This window comes from Schistosoma mansoni, chromosome 2, assembly GCF_000237925.1.
Source record: "Schistosoma mansoni strain Puerto Rico chromosome 2, complete genome".
NCBI classification, from domain to species: domain Eukaryota; kingdom Metazoa; phylum Platyhelminthes; class Trematoda; order Strigeidida; family Schistosomatidae; genus Schistosoma; species Schistosoma mansoni.
The window spans coordinates 23,393,798-23,419,613 of NC_031496.1; the positions used below are offsets into that span (position 1 = coordinate 23,393,798).

A 25,816-nucleotide genomic window follows, 5' to 3' on the forward strand; every position below is an offset into this window, starting at 1 on the left:
TAACTCTGAGGACTATTTATGGACCAATGTGATATGTATATTTTTTATTGCATAGTTGCTAAGTAACTTAAATTTTCATATTCATCTTCCTTTTATTATAAGCTTTATTTTGAACTATGAAATATTATTATACGATTTACCATTCTTGAGTTATTCCTAGTCCATTAATTACTGTTCCCCACATTCACAGCCACATTTGGCCAAATCTTGTACAAATGTTATTTTCTATTTTATGGTAAGATGTGGTCAGTTTGTTTGGTATATAAACCCAGTATGTTTGAGAATAATTATTCATATTGCAGAGGTTGTTATTGGTATTTTGGGCTTAGCTGGCTGTGCTAGGCAGGAAGCAGGGCCGATACGCACTCTAGTCTGCTCGTACGGTTTTCGTGTATCACTGTCTCAATCGATAATTCGCTGTTCTCTGATTGGCGGTCTTATCACGTTCATATATAAACAGGGCACGCACTCAATCGATATCAACTGGGCAAGAACGTACGCACTCACGCATTATAACAATGTCAACTCGGTGCCCAAATACGGTGAAAGTATTCGATCAACTTTAGTCAAATGTTCTTATATAAATTAATGAACGTTTAACTGTTAACAACTCATCAATAATCTGACAAACAATAACTCCTTACCACTACTCAGGCATTTCAAACTTCATCAGTCACATTTTTCACCACTTTTCCTAGATTCTTTTCGAAGTTAGTCAATGATACCTACTAAAATTGTGAAGTTTAATATGTACCAGCTTATGATTCTAATGTACTTGGTATTTTCCATCCAAAATCACACCCAAAATGAATTGGATTTACCAAATGATTAATGAAATTCAAAATTAGTATTGAAATGAACAGAATACGCTTTAGTTCTTTTTATAATTTCTCACGTAATAACTACAATTTTGTGTCTTTTTTTTCTTTGGGTTCATTCATGATAAATCGTTTGTCAAATTTTGTTTGTAGTTGAAATAAATCATAAAAAACTTCAATAATCATCAGATTAAACTAAGTTTTACTGGCTAAAATCGGTTTCAAGTAGACTACATTTAGTTATTTATTTATTTAAACACATAAACTTTGGTACAAGGAGGTACCAAATAGATATGCGCCACATAAATCATTTCACTTGTGTGAGGGATGGGATACTGTCCGGGTGTCCGAAATGAGGCAGGGGGTTTTCTTAGAGAGCCATACCTTGAGCCTTTTACCCGAATGTCTAATCCACAAGACAGTGGTGCAACGTAATGAGATGCATTCCCATCATCAACAACAGGTTCGTACACCATTTATTTCTTTAGGATCTTGAAGCTCATGTGCGCCATTGGTTTGAAATCAGGGTTTTCCAACTTTCTCAGGTGGACCCTCCGTGTCCACCAACCTGGTGAAAGCGCCGAACATTCGCTTTTTGTTCTCTCAATTTCGTAAACAACACTCTTGCGACAAAAGAATGTGAGTAGAACTTCCCTGAAAATGGTTGTATACAAATGGCCATATGAGAGCATTTCTAGAGGGAGAGCTGACTCTCTCCACTCTTGGCCATATCAGGGCATTTGGGAGCAGTAAGTTACATGAAAATTAACTGCCTCTTATCATACAACATTCACGTTAGTTTTAACTACTCGAAAATTTATGTCGAAATATATCTGTAAACAAAAAAACAATTTGTAGCATATTTGAACATAATAACAGAGAAAGTGATGATAATAAAACAGTAATACATTTTCACTAACTATTTTATTATCTTTTAAATGATAGTGATATATATATGCTTCAGTGTTTTGAAAATGACTGATCGGTGTTTCTAGGCCATGGTCTTTCTCATAAAAATGATTTTAAATCGTTATTTGATAATTTATTTTGACTAAACAACTTGAATGAAAGTTGTTTAGTTGTACAAGCGGTTGAAATTCATAACTTATCGTACAAATGAACAATTCACAAGTGACCAATATCATACTTGTCTAGTTCTGTATCTATCAGATCCTAGGTAGCATCTCAACATAGCGCATGAGATGTCTAGTCACGCAGACTAATGTCTTCATTACACTCCAGCCGATAGAATTTGATAAGGATTAGGAGAACATAACACTGATCGTTACTCAATCATCGTTTGATTGTAAATATCTTAATCCTATAGGGAACCGACAGCGGAAAAAGTAGTTCACTGTCAACACCGCAGATTAGAAATCTGTGTGACGCGACTTCAAATCTTCCAAGAAACATTAATTCCTTAAATACTTCAGATGCACCATTTTCCCAGCTATAACAAAAGTTAGGTGGAGTAGGGTCTCTTACAAACAATTTCAAAGCACCTAAAATCCATATTAGTTTGACAGTAAACATGGGAAGCCAAGTAACTATGAGATCATTTTTGTAGGTGGTTATCACCAAATATAAGTTGGTTGGGGCACTTTTCGAAATTCTTCTATTCGCTTAACGTAGGGTGATTACAATTAAAATTTTCGACCCAACCTAACCACCTTAAATAATATCTACTCTTCCTCTCTCAGTAACTATCTGTTTGTTTGATTTTCTATATATTTTTGTCCATATATGTATATTATTTCATATACTTTTTACAATTTAAATCAGCAATTTCGAAGACAAGAAACTCTTGTTAGCCATGGTTATATATGGACAAAAACACTATTCAGAAACCATCCCTTCTGTTTTCGATCATATTCTGTCTACTGCTGTTTGAAATGCTCTTGAACACATTATCTTCATGGCACTAGGTAATACGATTTCGAATCCATCTCAAAAGGAACGGCAGTTCTTTAAACGGTAAATCCACCATTCTATCGTCAGCTAGCATTAAACCTTAATCTATGAGTTCCGATTGATTATGTTTGCGACTGATACTTCAATTTAATTAAATCACTGATCATACTGAAACTCAAATGATAAAAATCGAACAATAAAACTATTAAACAAAGGATATTAGGTGAATGGAGGTATTCAACAGTAAACCCTTGACTAATGTTTTGCTCTGATTGGTACTTGTCAACAAGGTGTACCTGTAATCACAAAAATGTTTACGCTTCTTGCTTGATTCGAGCTCATGTTAACCGGCTTCCTAGTTCGTGACCTTGCCAATGAACTATTATTTTCGCGGCCGACCTCCCGTAGAACTAAGATATCAATAAAATATTAGTTACTAACTCTTGATTACTTTGTTTAAACATATAATATATTTATGAATTGTCTTAATCAATCCTTGTGCAGCACATGGACTTAACAGTAAATGTCATACATGTGATGCTCCGTAAAACTATGATACTCATTTCAAATTCACATTGAAATAAATAACAATACATACTGTTGATTAAGTGTTGTCAATATTACACCAGGAACAAATTAGATGTTTCTGAAATATCAACTCACAATTTATTCAGTATGAAACCAAAACTTGTTACTTCTATTACTCTTCTGAACACTTTTTTCCGAATTTCATTCTCTCATTAACATTTTCAAAAAGTATTCTTAAGTGACCAACTATCTATAAGATCTTGGACATCATAATTGTAAATCATATCGTTTTTAGAGACCTACAAATCTGTGAGCTAACCCACTTCCTTCCCATAAATTTTATGGAATTGTCTTTATCGCTCATTATTAAGGAAAATCTACAACTTGATAGTAACTTATTACATTTCATATTGAAGAGAATTAGAGTTCTTATATATTACTATTATTATTAAGACAGTTTATCAATATAGAGTAATACTATACAATTATATGGTGTATAATTATATGCATGTATATACACAGAGAGACAGAGGCTTTAATGATTGTATTTTATATGAACAAGTAAGTGGATCTTTTCAATCTTAGTGATCACAATTAACTTTTGTATGAATCAATTTTCTCTCCCTGATTAACACACGTAGACATCTTCTAGTGAGAAGCAGTGACCAGTGGAGTTCAACCAGGTCTGTTGTGAGATATCAACTCACTGAAGACAATCGGTGAACGTTTGCTCAACTTTATGGATTAATTGAAATCGGACATTAACACCATCGGATGCCGGCTCATTGGTCCAGTGGTTAAGCGCTCAGGCGTGAGACTGATAAGTCCTGGGTTCGAGTCTCGTGAGGCGGGATAGTGGATGCGCACTGCTGAAGAGTCCCACAATAGAACAAAACGGCCGTCCAGTGCTTCCAGGTTTTCCATGGTGGTCTAGCTTCAATTGACTCATGATCTCAACTCTATAAAATAACGTAGATATTTATTTTTTTTACTACCTACGAAATTTCCGCTTCATGTCAATCATTTTTAAAATTCAGATTTAATTTCGATTTATCCATTTTAATTGATAATCCTCAAAAAATTATATCTGAATCCGTTTATAATACTAATGATTATTATTTCCTGATCCATGAACATCACATTTTCAGAAGGTTAGCGAATTCTATCACTTTTCTAAAATCTTCTGATCCTTTAAAGTGTTATTAATCTGTAAATTTTCACATAAATTCTACATCACTATTTTTAAGCGTACAAATTCAAAGAGTAATATTGTAGTGAATGAGAACACAAGTAGGGACAATCGAATGTATTTGAATACAAAATTACAGAACACCATAGCAAAACCATACAATAAATACTTAATTTGTAAAATGTCAATCAAACTTCTCAGACCTCATTGTTCCTTCATTTCCACAGCAATCATTCACTGTCCTTGTTCTCTTTCCTTCAATCTTCTTAACCTTCTACTGCCAGGTATTTCACTTTTGATCAATGATACATATTACTTATATCAATCGACATTAGTAGCACATACCATAACATGAATACTGAGTAGCTTCAATAAGTTTTATTTCACATAGAAATACCTCCACGAGGTTGACATTATTAATACCTACATAACGTTTTTACTCAGGAAACGTCAGAGTCTGAGAACTACAGTTGTATGGTTTGTTTTTGAACACTAAGTTTTGGATAATGTCATGTCCCATTATCTAGTTAGTCTACTTCTGAGATATATATATGTATATATAATGTTAGTTTCTGTAAATAATCAGTATTGAAAACGGATAAGAGACTCAATGCATTCCGTTCCTTGAAAAAGTTAATTTTATTAAAATAAACTCAAGAAACAGTTATCTTTACTCGCAAATCCAAGTGATTTGAAAACACTCCAAAGTAAAGTAGATACGCAGTAATGAAAGTAAATAACGTTTTCACAAACTAACTAAAGATATCAGTGTCGATCGATGTATCCGCACTCAGGAAATCATAAATTACTTATTCAATACTCTTTAGCGTTTAATATTTCTCATAAGCACTTTAATTACTTAATTACTTTCTTACGCCTGTTACCCCCAATGGAGCACAGGCCGCCAACCAGCATCCTCCAACCCACTTTGTCTTGAACCTTCCTTCCTAGTTCTATTCAATTATTGTTCACTCTTCTCATGTCTGTTTTCATTATTCATAAACACTAATGAATAATGTTAAAGTACAATATTTTGATAAAAATGTTACGGTAATAATAATTGATATTTATCTTTATAAATATGATCGGTCAATAAGTGTCCAGAATGTGTAACAAACATATGTTTGTAATTTACAGGAAACTTTATAACTAAAACTCTTAGGAAAATGGTTTATCAATCTCTTTCCAATCATATTTTTTAATGATTTTCACTTGGTTAGTAATAGAGATTATTACTGTTATAAATTGTTTGGTTGACAGTCGACTACTGATTTTCATGTAACAATATAAGTTTTACAGTTTTTTAACTACTCTAAATCCCTTTTTTACACCATTCTACTCATGGTTATTCAACCAATCTATAGATAGACTTCTTCCTTAAACTGAACTGGAATGATAAAATATTTTAAACATTCAGAAGTAAAAGAACTTTCGTCTAAATTTGAACTTATCGTTTCACAGAATTTGAGAGCCAATTTGATGTGAGACATTGAGGAGGAAGAATGTATTTCTAAAAACTCAGTGAATGAATTTGAAATAAACTCAACTTCATGCTTGAAAATCTGGTCCAATCTTTTTCAAAGAAATATATATTCTTATGTATCTTTCTGCAATCGTATCAAATTTGATGTTCATTCGCTAAGACTTTAGTAATACATTTTTTCACCTTAGTGATTCATAAAACTGGTTCGCTTTAACCCAAAACATTATCAAATCACATCTTGATTGATTGCCTTTCATTCCAGTCAATTTAAGCTTGTGTCATATCCTAGTAAACGTGTAGTGTCGGTTGGTATGTTGAGCCCATATACCTTATTCCAGCATCTAGACAGGCCAATTTATCCATTCTTCTTGAGTCACGTTTTGACCTCGTTAATTATTCGCTTATCAAACCTGACTGCTTTTATATGAGCGTATGTGTGTACACTTATTATCCTATTCATCACGTATCTGCAACCTATTTTTATCTGGCTATAAATATTTATTAACCCTTGAATAAATGGAGTTGGCTTAGATGCCTTGTCCACTGCACGTCATTTCACTTCACTCTCTTCTCTTTGGTTCCTTCGCTTCGTCCCTTTGATTGTCTGTCCAGATCAGTGAGTGTACAAAATATATGTATTCAAAAATCCATTCTCCTATTCGACTGATTTAATTCCGTTATTCACCAACGCGATTAAGTCGATGAAATATACAAGGATAGCGAACATGTGTATTTCGACAGCAAACATTCAATAACGATCATTTGTCCGATCTCACTGCAGTCAGATATAGGGCCACAAAAAACGAGAACACAAGTGGGGACAGTCGAATGTATTTGAATACATTACAGAATATCTTAGTAAAATCTGAGAATCATACAGTAAATTCTTCATTTGCAAAGTGTCAATCAATTGTCTCGAACTTAATTGTTCCCTTTGCAAATGTCAGTCAATCATCTCAGACTTCATTGTTCTTTCGATTCCATACCAATCATTCTTTATTCTTGTTTCCTTTCCTTCAATATTCTTAACCTTCTACTCCCAGGTATTTCATTTTCGATTGACGACACATACTACTTATATGTGTCAAACATCGGTAGCACATTCCGCATCATGAATTAGGTATCAAGTAAAATTGGGAACTGAGTTGATTCAATCTAATTCATAGAAAACAAGCTCATAAATTAATAGTTATCTCGTTTCAATAGTTTGCTAAATTTATTATCATCAAATAAATCTTCACTTAGACATTAATTAGGAATAATAAATTTAAAGCAATTAGTCCCTTTGGTAATCAAAGATGGATAGTGGCTAGCAGTGGAATCCAGGATGCGCGTTTCGTCCTATTTGGGACCCGTCAGCTGGATGTACCTGCATCTCAGAGTTGATGTTCGCTCTGAGACTCGAACTCAGTACCTTTCGTTTCAAACGCCATCGCGTTATCCACTCGGCCACTGAGTCCTGGTAGCCACTAGAGACTGAGCAGTTGCAGTCCTAAAAACATCAATGGGAAGATCTAAACAAACAATACTAAGTAAATTAGTCTCTTTGATAAATTTCGATAGTGTAATAGGAAGACGAAGATTATCAGAACTATCTGACATATTAGAGCAATACATTTCGAACAATCTGATCACATATATACTTGTTAAGAACATTTATATATAAAAGTAAAAGGTCAACTAGACTGGAAATGGGGGGGAGAGTAGACAGCGATAATAATAACAATAATGTGAAAACAATTTGAAACCTAATCACTTTGGATAATGAACTAATATTACCGGGGTAGGTTTAAGGAGAGAACAAACTGTTTTTGAATACACAAAGGGGGGTTTTAATTTTCGTATGGCTAAGGCTTCAATAAACGTTAGTATACGCCATTTTACACTTTTATGCAACACCACAAAAGCCGAGTTAAGTTCAATCATATGGCCTGTTTCGATTATGTGTTTGGCAATAGAAGATGATGAATGTTTATCCTCTATTACCATCGGGTCGTTTGATTCTATTTGTTTCTGCTAATATATATATATATATATATATATATATATATAAAATCTTCACTTATACGATTAAAATTAAGTGAATGCAATTGTTATAATATCTATTGAATTATAAAACTGTTAACATGTACTTGATACCGTTTACTATACACCACAAATGTATTTTAAATTATACAACTGCTATTATTCATATTTATTAGTTAAAAGGTTCCCAATTCATTAACCTATTTCCCATTATGTAACATTGATTCAAGGCTTTGTTATTCTTATCACAACTAGTACACCTATCATTACACTATCAATTCGTACTTTTTATTTATTATGTTTAGTTATGTAATCTATTCCACTGTTATTATTGACTCCTAAACCACCTTGATTGGTTTAATAATTACGTATATGCATATAAATATTACCGTATATTAGAGTAAAGCCTGATGAGGATCGAATCGAAAACAATATTGTTCCCTTACATATGTTGTTCTAAATCACAATAATTTTTTGCCAAAGCCCGTAAAACTCGAAGTCCTTCAAATGGCGGAAGCAGTAACCATCTGGATCAAGAAACCGAAGGTATGTGTACAAAAGGAATATCTTCAATAGCTTATACTGCCTCCAATAAGTCAATAGTCATCTTAATTATGGGATGATCTACTTTGACTGATCTACATACATTTTTCCTCCTTTATATTTTCGTAATATACAGTTATCGTATTCAGACAACTTTTTTTATTGTTATATCTTTGTATTATTGTAGTAATTATCACAATTACTATTCCCACCAACCTTGTGGAAACACTAACCATTTGATTAACTCTTATCCCGCTTTATCATCCTATATCATTGTAGACACTAAGTATTCTTTGACTAAACACTTCGATTTGATTTGCAATTACACATGGATTGGTTGAAGTTAGACATTAACACCGTTGGATGCCGACTTAGTGAGGTAGGGGTTAAGCTCTCGCGTGCGAGACTGATAGATCCCGGGTACGAATCTCGTGAGGCGGGATCATGGATGAGCACTGCTGAGGAGTCCCACAATAGGATGGAACTGCCACCCAATGCTTCCAGGTTTTCCATGGTGGTCTAGCTTCAATTGACTCATGAATTCAAATATAAAATTACACAATAGTTTCTTTTTATTCTGGATTACTCATCTTTATTCAGATTATCAACCTTATAATTTCATTTAATGTATAAAATTGTTCCAGTTAACATTAGATATTAATCATTTCAACATGAATAATTCTATTTTCAAATTTTTATATTCCTATGTTGTATTATTTGTCTTAAACTTGACTATTTTTCTGAAACCTTCGCTTGAATTTATGGATGTAGAACTTGATGAGAATGTGAAGAGAAGAATATTCTTTATTCAGATATTTTCTTTAAGAGTTTCGACTTATTTATTGAATGCCAAGAAATAAAAAATTCTCATCTATTCATCAATGTTGTTTATCTTCGAATTTAGATAATGTAAAGCATTAGATAAGTCAGTCAGTGAAATTATTCATTGAGGGCTTTTGTAATAAAAAACAAATCCTTTGATTGTGAAAAGTATTCGTTGATGTATTTCCTTTTTTTCGAATATAAGTACCAATGATTTAATAACTTGAATTTACTGAAGTGAATTCAAGTTAGATACAACTTGAGCGGTAGTAGAAAAAAAATGTTTATTCAATAGTAAATGGGTCTCGTGGGATTAATTCTGAAGTAAAATAGTATGATGGGGAAAAGAATTGCTGTTAGATGAATGACAACTTAATATTATTTATGATCTTCTAGAACTACGATTTGATAATTGCCTATTCTTAAACTTTCATTTTTGTTGAGTGATATTGTGAAGTAGGCACTTGATACTCAATACTGGCCAGTATAAACCAACCTTTCTCAATAATTCATCGCGTCAGCATTTTTTTTACCAAATTCTGTCAGACTGGAAGTCCTTACAACGGCAGAAGTGGCAGGTATTCGGATTAAAAGACTGGAGCTACGTGTATAAAATAAATATCTCCAACCGCTTCTCTTACCCTGGCCAACCTCAGGTTCGATTAATCAATAGCTGAATGACATAATTTGATTAACGTACTTACAACCGTTCTTAGTCATATATATTTGTCTTTGTTATCTTCATTCACATATTTTTGTATTATTATTATTAATATTATTAGTATTATTGTGATTATGTTCCGAATACATGATTAATTTACTTACTACTCACCCTTATTATTATTTCTTCCACTAAACGCTTGACCGAATCTGTAATTGTATTATCATTTCACTTACCCTATCCAACCTATAAGTAATCCGGTCATTAATCGCACAATTTCATTGAACGTATAAACTTATTCAACCTAACAATGAATATTGATCATCTCAATTTCATTTTATTTCATAGTCCTAAATACACATGCTATTATTTTAAAAGATTTATTTTGCCTTAAGCCTATCCACATTTTAGATTATGAATTTGGATACATAATTATAGAACCTGAAGAAAAATAATTGAGGAGAATATTCTTCTTTCACATATTAGTGTTTTAATATGATGAGGATTTTATAAACATTCGTTCAACTTCGTCAAATTAGTGTTCGTTGGACGCCGGAACAGTGAGACCGAAGGTCTGCGTTCGAAACTCGCGTGCAGGATCGTGGGTGCACACTGCTGAGCAGTTTCATACTGGGACGAAACGGCTATCTAATGCTTCCGGGTTTTCATTGTTGGTTTGAAATTGATCTATTCATGATCACAATCAAAACTCAACAATCTCCACAACCCTATACTGATAATTGGGAATTTGTTAAAGGAACAATTTAATATTTGAATTCATGAGTTAATTAAAGCTAGACTACCATGGAAAACCTGGAAGCACTGGACGGCCGTTTCGTCCTAGAATGCTTCCAGGTTCCCCATGGTATTCTAGCCTAAATTGACTCATGAATTCAACCATAAAATTTCTACAATCTCCACACAAACTCTTTCTGAAAATGATTAATTGGCAAGTTATTCATATGTTGAGCAATGAGAACCGACCATTTAATAGAGTTAAACAGATTTTTTCAATCTCCTTCGACTAAACATCAGAAAACGTTACTTCGAAGACCATTGAATGAACTCCGATGAGTTTTTACGGTTAACATGAGCTGAAACTGTGTGAACATGACATAAACCTGCTTGTGGATTTTGTTAACTACATCACAGTGATGCAAATGTCACTTATCTGTTTTCTTTGTTTGAAGCCGAACTGATCAAGAGTGTACAAGAAAGGTTACAGATAGTTATTAATGTTCGAAATCAAATAGTGTACATCTTAAGTTTGATGAATAAGTTGGGCAGAACAATTGTCCTACTTGCGTAGATAAAATTTTAAAAGAATTTCTCTTGAAGTTACTTTTGAGGTAACAAAAGTGATCATGCAAATCAATGTTTGTTTTCATTAAACTTCAACATATTGATACAATAATTATGGAAATTCAATGCTTATACGTGCGACAACTTGTTTAGTTAAATAGACAATAACACTAATTTTAATAACTAATCTTAAGATGTAGGAGAAAGTTAGAAGTTGATGAGCATGGTATTGACGGAGTTGGGTTTACTGAGCTGAGTGATTCAATCGTAATGCTTCATTGACTTACTAGACCTTGATATTGGTTTTTTTTGTAACAGCAAAACAGTTAACAACAACCAATAAAAATCAAGGTCCACAGGACAGACTGTGAGTAATATGTGAAGAAATTCGAATAGCTCACTTCTATTTGAATTTTGTAGTGACAATACTGTTTAAAGGGTGTATGCAAGCTTCATTATTAAATCACCTAGTTCAGAGAATACAACTTTTCTCCCAAAATGATTGATTTTTCCATGCCTACACAACTATCACTCTGAGTAAAAAGCTAAAGAAAAAGTAATTATTGAACGTGAGAGAATGGAAATTAGAGACTTCTACAAATATACATTTAATAAAATTATTGGAATGTTTATCAATATTAGAGTATTTGTTTCATCGTTTTTTGACTTGACTTTTTGTTGGTAACAAATTATTCTCCATAAACAAAAGTTTGAAATAGAACGTTACGATGATGAGAACAATCTAACATTAAATACTATATGATTAAGTATAAGTTTTCAAGGACTACATTTATAGTTCTTGTCAAGACTATATTTGCCTAATAATGAGCTAGAATATAATCTGGTGAGACCATAATCTATGAATAAAACAATCAGATCTGAGATAGTAGATCTTGGATTTTAGCGTGTAATCCATTCATTCATGTGACTGAATAGTATTTTGGCATTATAGTTAACTTCAGTTCATGATGTAATCCTAATGATGTAATTCCAACCCAAACATCCAACTTTAAATCCTAATCCTAATTCTTCATACTAATTTCTAACTCTCATATAGCCCTAAAAAGTAGGTGGATATTCTAAAGGTCGTTCAAGTATAACTCAGAGGTCATCCATAAATTATAGTCCCACTCAGAATCTTCATTAATTCGGGTCTAAGGAATAACTTGTTGGATGCCGGCTCAATGGTCTATCGGTTAAGTGTTCGCGTGCGAGACCGGTAGGTCCTGGATTCGAATCTCGCAAGTGCGGGATCGTGGATGTGCACTGCTGGGGAGTCCCATAATAGGACGAAACGGCCGTTCAGTGCTTCCAGGTTTTCGATGGTGGTCAATCTTCAAATGAATCATGATTACAACTATGAAAATTTATAAAGCTTGGTTATCATTAAAAGAGTGCTTATGTCATTTAGAATAACAGAGTATTTGCACTATGACATTGGTAAGACAAGTAGCTTAATCTTCAAAGAATTCTAATGATTATTTTTTATCAATATAATTAGCCTAAGGGCAAAACTGTTAACATAATCAATTGAGTTCAGTTTCTTATAGCTAAACAGAATTTTCTGTTATTCACTTTTCAGTGATTATTCAGTTTATGTATCCAACTTATAATACAAAAATTACTGAATCACATAATTAAGTAAAGATTATTATGGATGCGCACTGCTGAGAAGTCCCACAATAGGACGAAACGGTGGTCCAGTGCTTCTAGGTTTTCCTGGGTGGTCTAGCTTCAATCGACTCATGCTTTCAACTATGAAAATACTGAAATTTCCACAAAACCCCTTCTGATAATTCATAATAGTTATGTATAAATAAAAAAAGAACTGATGATTTTATTTCATTTTCGAAATTCTTGTTTTCTTTTTTCTAGGCCAGGTTTAAGATGGGGTATACCACTTGGAGTAATTGTCACAGTTATAGTATTTTTGACAGTGAGTTATACAATTCAAGTATTTCGAGCTTGTGATAGATGTTACCATGAATGTCCAATATTTACACCGACTCCAAGTAAGTCCATTAGTTATTATTATTATTGTTAGAATAGTGTTCAGATTTTGCGAAAAAAGTCCTTTATACTGTTGCTTTGAGACTTTTTGTTTGCTTTCTTCTACGAAGCTTTAATGATAACATTATTGTCATCATCATCATCACCATCATCGTCATCGTCATCATCATCATCGCCATCATCGTCATCGTCATCGTCATCATCATCATCATCATCGTTATCGAAGTCATTCATTTATCTGATTCAATCTCTAAATATGCTCATTTATTGTCTTTAACATAATGAAACAACTATCATTTCCGTTATCCATGCATGCGTAACCTACTTCATGTGATTAGAATGTTGAGATAATGTTTTACTTTGCGAATGTTTTGAAACTATCAATCAAAATTTATTTTGTTTTACTCAATATGAAATGTTAAATCTTTTTAAGCATATAAGAAATGAATTAATATTGTAAACATAATAATCCCTTAAGAAGTTAAAAAGATACATATATTTTTTTCAAGTCTACAGGAATAAAAACTCCCTGCAAAAATCAAATGATAAAATGATTTTCAGTATAGGCTTGTGGAGATTATTAAGTTTTTGATTGAGAGCATGAATCGATTAATGTTAGACCACCATTGAAAATCTGGAAGCATCGGACGGCCGTATCGTCCTACTGTGGTGCTCCTCAGCAGTGCGTATCCTCGATCCCGCTTATGGGATTCGAACCCAGATACTTCGGTCTCGATCGCGATCACTTAACCTCTAGACCACTGAGTAGGCATCCAACGGTGTTAATGTCTAACCTCAACCAACCCACGAGATTGCTCTAACACCTTCTATAGTACTGAGGTAGATACCTGTCTGAACCTGAAATGGATTAGCTCCACTGGTCACGGCTTCTCACGCAAGTGGGATCGTGGATATGCACTGCTAAGGAGCTCCACGAAACGGCAGTCCAGTGCTTTCAGGCTTTCATTGGTGGTCTAACATCAATCGATTCATGATCTCAAAGGAAAAATAATTACTATTCAGTCACTGCTTAATTTTATCAGCGAAATAAATAAATTAAAATTTCCCTTCGAACTAAAAAACAACCTAAACGAAAAAGAAAATTCTTCATAAACAAAAAACACTCAAAAGGCGTATAATTTATCATACACTGATCAGCTTTTAATTATTTTCTCTGACGGTTTGTATTGTAGATTGTTGTTGTTCTCAGTGGCGCACACGCATTCACACATTCACAGATCTCTACAGTTTGTTAGAAAAAACAACAATAAATAACCACATCAAAACACTAGAAAACAATAAACAAACCACTCATTTAATGTTATATTGATAGATGAAGTCGAATAAACGTTTTTTATTAATCTGATATCTTCTGCTTCGTTACCTTCTTATTTAATTAAACTATTTAGTTCAACTAACGCAATATAATCGAGTTAACAATAGTCTTTTTTTTTAAAAAGTCCAAACTGAATATTAATCGTGTTTGAAATTGTAAGTTTCTTGAAGTCCTGTTGAGAAGACGTGAACCGTAAAGTCAACTAAATTAAAAGTTACGTTGTTATTCATAGCTGACACTGATTGAAGGTTTTACCATATTGTGAATAGACAGGAGATGAAAAATATGAAATTCTGCATGTCAAGTCAGTGAGTGAGTGTAAACATATTTACTGAGAAACTTGAAGATAATGAGTGTATAATGCCAACTAGTCCCAAACTTGAACAAAGAAATTGTACAGTGTTTTTCGATTACAATTATTTTTCGGAATGATATCCTTTCTTAATGGAAATTGACTTAAAATGTATATGAATGACAATGAAATATTATTATGTCTCATACAATTTAATTGCATATTTTCCTAATACTAGTAAGTAATGAAGAAAATAATCATCTGTAGAGGTAAAAGTTTGCGATGCAGTTATTTATCGACTGGAATAACCACAGTTCTGTTATTTATCCAGTAGAGAGACGATACATTAGCATCAGAATCAAATCTACGATTGTCATAATGACCTATTCATACATTCAAGAAATGAACAAGCAGTGAATGAATGATAGTATAACTGATGAAGAAAACTGTTGACATAAATGTTTAATGGTTTAGACATTCAAGAAAACTAATCCTACCTACTTACTTACTTATTTATTCTTATTACCCCTCGTCGAGGAGCATAGGCCGCTCACCAGCATTCTCCATCCAACTCTGTCCTAAGCAATCCTTTCCAGTTCTTTCCAGTTGTTATTCATCCTTTTCATATCTGCTTCTATTTCCCAGAGTAATATGTTCTTCGGCCTTCCTCTTTTCCGCTTCATTTCACTATTCCAAGTTAACGCTTGCCTCGTGATGCACATTGGTGATTTCCTTAATGTATGTCCGATCCACTTCCAACGTCTTTTCCTAATTTCCTCTTCAGCTGGAAGCTGGTTTGCTCTCTCCCACAATAGGCTCTTGACGATGGTATCCGGCCAATGGATGTTGAGAATTTTGCGTAGACAACTGTTTATAAATAATTGTACCTTCCTGATGATGGATGTAGTAGTTCTCCACGTTTCAGCTCCATACAGTAGGACTGTCTTGACGTTCGTATTGAAGATTCTCACTTTCAAGTTAGTTGAGAGTGGTTTTGAGTTCCATATGTTCTTCAATTGTAGAAATGCTGTCCTTGCATTGCCAATCCTCTCCTTTACATCTGCACCCGATCCTCCTTGTTCATCAGTGATGCTTCCCATGTATGTGAATGTTTCCACCTCTTTCAGAGTTTCTCCATCAAGTGTGATTGGCTTAGCGTTCTCCGTGTTGTATTTGAGGATGTTACTTTTTTCCTTTATGTATGTTGAGGCCTATTGATGCAGAGGCTACTGTTACATTAGTTGTCTTCGTCTGTATAGGATAGAAGGGTTAGGTCATCTGCGAAGTCTAAATCATCTATTTGGTTCTGAGATGTCCATCGTATTCCGTGCTTCCCCTCAGATGTCGAAGTCTTCATAATCCAGTCAACCACCAGAAGAAAGAGGAAGAAGAATAGTAGACAGCCTTGTCTGACTCCGGTCCTTACTGGAAATGCATATGTCAGCTGTCCTCCATGCACGACTTTGCAGTGTAGTCCGTCGTATGAGTTCCGGATCATGTTGACGATCTTCTCAGGAACTCCATAGCGTCGAAGAACTTTCCATAATGTTCTCCTATCCACACTGTCAAACGCCTTCTCATAGTCGATGAAGTTGATGTATAGTGACGAGTTCCACTCGACTGATTGTTCAACGATGATCCATAGTGTCGCCATTCAGTTTGTGCACGACCGATCCTTACAGAATCCAGCCTGTGAAACTCGAAGTTGGGCGTCTGCTGAGTCTTTCATCCGGTTCAGCAACACTCTGTTGAAAACTTTTCCTGGTACTGACAACAGTGTTATGCCTGTGTCATTCTCACATTTTCTCAGATCTCCTTTCTTCGGTATCTTGATAAGGTATCTTTCTTTCCAGTCCGTTGTCACTTGTTCCTCCTCCCAAATCTTCTTGAATAGAAGGTGAAGCATGTTAGCCGTTACTTCAATGTCTGACTTCAGTGCTTCAGCTTTAATGCTCTTCTTCACTTGCTTGTTTGCTACCACGTAGTCTGCTTGTGCCTTGACTTCCTCTGCTCGCGTTCGACTGTTGTTAATTGCCGTCTTCTTGTTCTTCCTTTCTTGAATCTTGTCCAGGGTTCCCATAAAGATCCATTCCTTATGATGATGCTTCCTGCGACCCAAAACCTCCTGACAAGTTGAACTTAATGATTCTTTGATCCTTTTCCAGTTGTCCTCCATCGTATTTCTTGTTGTTTCAGTAGATCCTGTAGAGCTTGGAACCTGTTGTTGAGAGTTATCTTGAATTCGTTGAGTTTGTTAGTATCTCGAATGGAAGCTGTATTGAACTTTTTTAATGTTGTTACCCCAATTGTACAATATTTCCTTAGCTTCATTTTCTTCTTGGCCACAACCAGGTGGCAATCTAAAGTTATGTCATCTCCTCTCCTTGTTCTCACATCTTCCATTGTCCTTTGGAATTTTTTGTTGATACAAATATGATCTATCTGGTTCTCTGTGGTGTGGTCCGGTGAGATCCATGTAGCTTTGTGTATGCGTTTGTGTGGAAATATTGTGCCGTCTATAACCAATTTGTTGAAAGCACATAGGTTAGTAAATCTCTCCCCATTTTCATCTCTCTTTTCTAGTTCATGTCGTCACATTATATCTTCCTATCCTGTGTTGTCCACTCCGACTTTGGGCGTTTAGATCTCCCATCAGGATTGTCAGATCCTTTCCTTGGCACTTGGCTATGATTGATTGCAGCCTCACATAGAACTGATCTTTATTGTCGTCTTTGCTATCATTGGTGTGTGCATAGCATTGGATAACATTCATTGTGATCCCCTCCTTCTTCGTTTTAAAGGATCCTTTTACGATCCTAGAACCATGAGACTATCATCCTATGAGTGAATTTCGTGCTTCTTTGGACAGCATCAGACCAACTCCCTAAGTGTGTGGAGCATTTTCTTCGTGACCAGAGTACTGCAGCATCTCTCCTGAATCTATCCTTTTCTAAGCAGCTTGGGTACAATGAGTTTCACTGACTCAGAGAACCGTCAAGTTGTGTCTCCTAATTCATGTAGCTATTTGATTGATACCCCGATCTCCCATATTGTCCGGACGTTCCATGTCCCTATAAAAATTGTTGCTCCGGTTGTTAAAAAAGTCATTAGCTTCATGAGTTACGGAGAATCTCGTCTTTCATCCTGAGGCGTTATAATTATTCCTCCATCTCCTAGGGCAGAGTTTAAATGGTTTAGTTTGTTTAATCTGGTTGGCGTTTTTCAGCAAGATTTTCTTCTACGGGATGAGGTTGACGACCCCATGCCCAACACTGAACCTTTACCACAGCTTGGGACCAGCAGTAACTCTAGAAGTGCTATGAGTGGAGTTAAGGAAATCAATTCTGTTGACTTATTTTATTCTCTGTATCATCTGATTCACTCGAACAGTATCTAACCTGGCTTTATATTTTCGGTAAGATAATATTGATGTGAATTCTGATATATTGACTAAATTTATTGTTATTCATCCAATGAGTTTAGTCACAAGAAACATAAGACTAAGGATGTGTTTCAATCTACATAAACAAACTTCACATTAATGCAAAAAAGGAGGAAAGTAGGTCAGAAGAAACAACAATATTTATTCCATTTCATAGATTTAAGAGAGTTAAAAAGGAATTAATAAGATGGTAGAATGAGAAACATGGAGTGAAACAGAGTCAGGTTCCAAAAAATATTGTCAATAAATACAATCAAATAAGTACAACAGATTTCGGCCTATCTCACCCACAGTTTGCAAACTTACACCTACCAATATGTCTTAGTTTCACAGTTAGTAATTTTATGAACTCTTGTCGCAATTTATTTTACTCCTCCAGTAGCTTTTTTGTTACTACTCTTTTCCCAGCCAGAGTTATGCCTTGTGGCAAGTAGTGATTGACAAGTTATTTGTAACATGTAGACAAAGGTTGATGGCTCCATTAATCGCTTTTAACTATGACTTAACTCCTAACCTCAAACTTGTTTACTTAGTGGTCCTAACATGCTCAACAAATGCTTTAAAGACATTAAGTGTCAAAATTTTACAAACTACTCGTGTTCTCCACGACCGGCGTTTAATACAGCGAGAACTACTGTGTGATCAACTTATCTTAAGACAGGTATTATCTGCGAACTATCACTGCAAAAATAATCACAAAACTATTTTTGCAAAATTCAGTTTATTTTCATGTACCTATATATATATAGGTTTTTAGATATCTTTGTCATTGTTCACTTAATCAAATCAAATAACTTTGTGTTTATTATCTATTCTTAATCATTTGATATAGATGATGCTGAATTCCAATGGGATACTCGTAAGTCTGCTTTTACTACTTTTTCACCTGATTTCGTTGTTTTTATAAAACTCATAGTGATGAATATTAATTGTTGTCATTTTCTGCTGAAGAATTAAGTTCTTTTTAAAATAACCAGTATGTTAATGAAAGTTCAAAGGGATTACTGATAAATAAACAAAAACTTGTTCTGGAGCTATCAACAACAAGTTTCATCCTTGACTCGGGTTTCTGCAATGAGATTGCTACAGTGAAAAGAAAAGTTTCTTCTTACTATAAGTATATATAATGAGTAATAACCAGTGTCATGTCTGTAATGCTAAGGTAACTGATGCTTCCTGTGAAATTTAAACCATAGTCACCCAGTGTCATTTTATCCACGTACTATTCGGACTGAATTAATTAAAAGTTAAGATTTTATCCAATCTCATTTACAAAAGTGGAAAACATGGAATCCCTAGGGTTTTAATCGTATAACAAGCACAAACACGAAGAACCTCATTGTTTATAAGTAGCAATGATGAATTGAAGTTGTTTATCTAATAAAACATGTCTCAACATTACAAAAACCTCACGATTATTTCCTAACATTTTGACCTTTTAAATCGGCACAAATTACTTTTATTATTACAGTCGAAATCACAAATATGAAATGAATGATAATTGATCATTCATATCTATGATGTCATTGAAATTCAATGTTATAGCTTTTTAATCAATGCCTTCAAGAATCAGTACTAAAAGTTGATAGTCAACCATAACTTATCTCTATTGTTCGTTTCTAAAACTGCTACAAGTCTTAGTTCCTGACTGTATATTATAGAGTAGAAGCAGTAAAAAATAATGCCTCATATATATATATATATATATATATATATATATATAGCGGAAGGTTTCGCGTTTTGTTTTTAATTCGTATACAATTCCACTAAACAACTGTTACTATGACAATCACTAACGTTAAAGAATATTTTAGAAGTCGGAACAAAATTTGTTTCAATTATTCGCTTCAAACAATACAAGCAGCGAATAGCAAAGCAGTTGAATGAATAAACATAGATTAGTATTTATGAATACGTGAATAAGTTGCCGACACTTTAACATGCACATCAAGCTTATAGGTAATTTATGTTTAAGAACACATGAGGGATAAATGAGTGGGCTGGTAAATAAATACTGATAAATATAGGAGATTTCTAAAACGTCATGGTGGTCTATTAAAACATTACAGCTGCTCAATTGTCAATTGAACTTTGTTAAATAATCGAGACATCTATTTCTATATGGAACCTAGTTCCTAGACCGTTAGATAAATTGCTGAGTGTAGTCTCACGAAGACAGAAATATCATTTATTTGCAAAATTAACATGTCAGTTAAAATTAGACCGTGATTGGTTGCTGAGCGAAAAAAATTATCTAGCTACTGTCAATACAAAACACTATATTTAGTAACAATATCGGAGCCCATAATCCTTATATGCCGAAAGGGACCGATCAATTGAAACCCTTAACATCAATAACAATGGGAAAATTCAAACAGTCTTTACAAATGAGTAAAAATTCATCTTGTTTCACAAGTTAATGGATAACTGAAATTTTTAGTTAACTGGATAATGCGTTAAGCGTTTGGTACTGGGTTTAAACCTCAGAGTGAACATTAAAAGTGAGGTGTAAGTAGGACGAAACGCAAGTCCTGAATACTACTGATAAGTACTTTCAAAATTTTCAAGCTGTTCCGTTTAACTTGATGTAATCATTTTGTTTCAGGTTACATCAAATATCAAAGTTCTCATCACGGACTAATCCTGGTTAAATAACCATTACAAAAGCAAAATGCATTGGAACATACTTCAAAGAATTCTAATGATTATTTTTTATCAATATAATTAGCCTAAGGGCAAAACTGTTAACATAATCAATTGAGTTCAGTTTCTTATAGCTAAACAGAATTTTCTGTTATTCACTTTTCAGTGATTATTCAGTTTATGTATCCAACTTATAATACAAAAATTACTGAATCGCATAACTAACTAAAGATTATTATGGATGCGCACTGCTGAGAAGTCCCACAATAGGACGAAACGGCCGTCCAGTGCTTCCACGTTTTCCCTGGTGGTCTAGCTTCAATCGACTCACGCTTTCAACTATGATAATGTTATGTATGTTTGATTCTTAGTGATAATTCGATTCCATAGATCGAGTTTCAATAATAAATAACTATATAAATTATATTTTGGATATATTTATAGAATCTTTTACCAATTCACACAAATGAACATTTTGATATGGAAATGTCACATGCAAAAAGTAGAGATATACGGTTAAGTTGTTTGAAAAGATAAGATTTTTTGAGAGGATAGTCGTCTTTTAGTGATCATAATGTCAGGCAGCAGTTGGGATCCAGTCATTCTTAGTAGAAGGACTGAGACATCCTGTTGAATTATGAATATACAGTATATCAAGTGTATCAAGGGGTGATTTCAGTGACATTACAGAGTAATTAAATAATTATCTATAACCAAAAAAAATGAATAAAGGAAAATGGGAACAAAAACAAAGCACAGAACAATTACAGTAAAAGTTACTGTGATAGATCTGCAATTATATCTCTGCTAGACTGTTTCATAACCTATTGATCTCGACAGATATTATTTTAGTTAAATTAAGCGGAGATAGTGTATGTGCAAGATATCTGCAAGGTGATCACTTGTTTAAATAGCTCAAAATTCTAATTTACTATATCTGAAGCCAGTTGGCATTTTTCACAAATAGTGTAGAATCAATTTCGATTAACTAACAATGGAAGAAGTAATGATCTGAAAGTTTCCGAAGTTAACAGTGTGCTCAAACTAATTGAAATAAAATATTTCTTCGCTCTATTCGTCTTTTTGCTAATTTCTAAGTGAGGGCTTTCTCTCTCAAAATGGTAGTAAGTAGGGGTTCGTGAAACTCGTCTGAGGCAGTGGAATTCAACTACCTAGGGACTGCGTTAAGTACGGTCGATTGCAGAGGATGATATTCGTGCAATGTCATCAAGTGACTACACCGAGACCTACAAACCTTTGAATTCCAACCAAAGAGTCTGAAAATCAAGTGCTTGCCACGAGACCGGAAGCCCATGAGTTCCATCATTGAAAAAGTCTTGAATACCTACAGTCGGAAATTCACATCTTAGGACGAAAAGTCTGTCCAGTAATTCTTAGTTTTCGATTATTATCTATCTTATGCCAGTTTGTGATACAAAACTATCAAAATAATTCAATTAAACCGGATCGTATGTTAGAGAAATTACGAGCGTCAATAGTATTTTAGTAAACAACTTATTAATATCCATTAAACAAACAAGAGTAAATTCTAAGCTATACTGTGATTCCATTTAGTCACTTTATTATTGAATTTTATGAACAGAAACTTAACATACGACTAATTTTATTTTTACTTCATCAATTAACTGGGAATAGTGTCGAAAACAAATTTAGAAAGAAAATGACTTTTTGAATAGTTTAGTTACATTGTGTTACAATCAACCTTCTTTTTCACCTTTTTTCTCGGCAGCTCGATTGGCTGTGAACCCTCGATTCAAATGGAAATTGAATAAATTTCCAAATAATTCATCAAATAAAACACTAAGACAAACAAATCAATCATCAAATAACACAAATATATCGGATTTAGATCAGAAAAACATTGATCGTTTATCGAATCCCAATACTGTTACAACACCATGGACACCATGGACTAAAGTAGCCTATATTCCATCATTAACCGAGACATCGGTTAAGAAAAATTTGACACGTAACTCCAATAAAAGTAAATATAAAATGAAAAATGAATATAAACCTAACCAACTGGTCAATGTAATCATATTAGAAGATATTATTGAATGTAATGGTTTAGATAAAGGTGTACAAACGCATCAGAAACGATTACAAACATACAAAACAACAATTGATCCGGTTGTATAGATGACAGGTAATGTCAAACGATTCAGTGAAGATTATTGTATGATACTGGTTGGATCAATTACTCATACTTTATACAGAGCAATTTGTTATTGTTCTATACTACAAGAATTTACAGTTGCTGAGTGTCCTGGATCGATCGATCGAGTATCCTGGATAATGTAAACCTATTGAAAACTATTCAGAAACGCTGTAATGAAAATCTTTTTTTTCCAAAACTGTCAATAGCACCCAATATGTTTAGTGATTTTGTTGTGATTTTAAAACCTCATGCATTTTTACACTGAATGTAATTTATTAAAATCACTTGTGTTTTTATAAAATTTACAAATTAGTCTATTGTTTACTTTGTGTAATTTTACGGGTTTGTATTTGAAACAAGTGAAAAGGTGACACTTGTCTGCAAACTTCTGTGGACTACTAATTTCAGGTATCGTACTAGGATACGTGACACTGTTATCGCTTCTGATCGTGTAGACCATTTCTTATACTGTCATTGTCACTGTGTGAGTGTGCCTCTCAATATATTCAAAATATTTGTGATATGTACTCTGTAGTTATTTGTAAGCCCCCACTGGTTACCAGCAGATACCTGTGAAATAAAAGCATCCTGAGTCGTCCGTGTATTTTATCGGTCAATCGAGCAATTTCATTCAGTCATTTTAACAATTTTAAACTCGTTATATATCCATCAAAAACTCATAATAGTGATGATAAAACCGATTATTGAAATATTAACTACATTGCGTGAAAGGAAATTCAACTAATTCAACCACAAATAGAACGTGATAAAGTACTTCTAAACACCACTCACGAATTATTAGCTCAGAAATAAATGCAAGAGCCCAGTTGTTGAAATCAGTCATAAGATTGAGTTCAGTAATTTTCTTTAAATAACTCAAAAATCAAGCCCATTTGTAGCATAACAGTTAAACTTTCTTGAAGATTATTCAGCATTATATTTAGAATCTTCGTTTGTGGCTTCACGATAATCGGGCAAGTTTACAATGTATGCTCCTGATTAACCCTCCAAAAACTGCACATCAAACAAGCTAACGGAGAGCTACAAGGTCCTCAGATAAAGAACAAAAATGCTTTATGTGTCCAAATCGTTATAGATCAAGTCATGTGATAAATACTAACTCTAAAACCATAGAAGGAAGTGATCTCTTAACACTCAGACGATGACAAATGTGCGTCTAAGGTTTTATGACGGTAGTACACTTTCAGTCTGGAGACGGAGCAAAAATATGGTTTTCAGGAAAACTGAAGGATATATGAAAAAAGTCAAGTTTTATCGTTTTATAAATGTTGTAAAACTGGATTCCATATCATCTTGTGGGCTAATGATATATTATGAGGAATTATTAGGCATAATTATCTTTAAAAGGTCTTCTAATTATGTTTATTCTTGTGTTCGGTATTTTGTATGCAATAATGTTATTTGACTGGGATCTATTCTACTGGCTAGTGTTCTTACATTTTATATCAGCTTGTTCGGGTATTGATAAAAATAGTCCTATTTTGTGGAGAACAGTCACTCGACTACATCGTACAGTTTCATTTCATCTTTTCATCATCATCTTATTCATTGATTCCAACAATTTTTCAAAGCAGACCTCAATCATTAAGTCGTAATCCATAAGAATGTTATCTACAAAATTATTTAAATTAAGGATTTTAACGTCTTATTCACATGTTTGTTGTCCTCAGGGTAATATTCTGTTGTTCCTATAACCCTAAATAGCTAAAACACTATTACTATTACTCTTCTGAAATCCTATCCTCATTCAACATTTAGTTGCTCTTCTACTCTTCATCTAATGATCAAACAATGTATCTCCAAATGGAGAAGCATCCATTACAGTTATGAAGCAGCCAACTATGCCTAAAATAAACATATTTATCTGTTTGTATGGTATTCAGATTTGGAATAATAACAACAACTCTCAGTAATTCGTTTATTAACCTGTCACTCATAATAGCTAAAAGTTCTTATCGTTATCTAGGAACTAATTTCATACATACACAGGTGAGCGAACACTCAACAGTCTCGAAAATTCGGCTATAATCTCCAGTAACATATGTAGATATCGATTCGTGCACACGATTACGACCTATTTAGATAATTTTCATCAGAAGATCAAGTAATTCATGAAATATTATCATTTCCTTGAAATAAGGTTGTCTGGTATATTACTAATGTATATACCTTCAACAATCAAATATTTATTTCATTATTTGTCCCTTCAAATTATAAAGACAAGAAATGAACACTTCATATAATAGATCGGTTGAACTATGTAGTGAATATCGGCAATTTAACTGTCCTAATCTCCAGAATATTAATCAGTTTGGCAGTAGGAAAAATTGCTAAACAAAGCAAATGATAAAATCAGTAATCTCAATCACTGAAAATATTCATAAAAGTTAAGATATTTAAACAGAATCAAATTGAAGATGGTTGGTGGCGAGCAATGGAATCCAGGATGCGCGTTTCGTCCTATTTTGGACTCGCGGCCTGGGTGTACCAGCATCCCAAAGTTGATGTTCTCTTTGGGACTCGAACTCTTTTCTTATAATACTTGTGAATTAAGACAATGTCGAGGCAATCCACACAGGATACATATATGTTAATAAGAGACTGATTAATT

At 33.7% G+C, this 25,816-nt stretch overlaps 1 protein-coding gene across 1 annotated transcript in view; it reads left to right on the forward strand.

Moving 5' to 3' along the window:
* The window catches only part of Smp_161180 (hypothetical protein), a gene marked incomplete at both ends in the record, with an annotated part of 45,077 nt that extends 21,912 nt beyond the window's left edge, over nt 1-23,165 (forward strand). Inside the window, 2 exons of the mRNA XM_018796140.1 lie at nt 13,158-13,294; nt 22,756-23,165. Of these exons, the coding sequence (XP_018650383.1) occupies nt 13,158-13,294; nt 22,756-23,165 (547 nt within the window). The remainder of the gene's footprint in view (nt 1-13,157; nt 13,295-22,755) is intronic.
* Between the last annotated feature and the right edge of the window lie 2,651 nt (nt 23,166-25,816).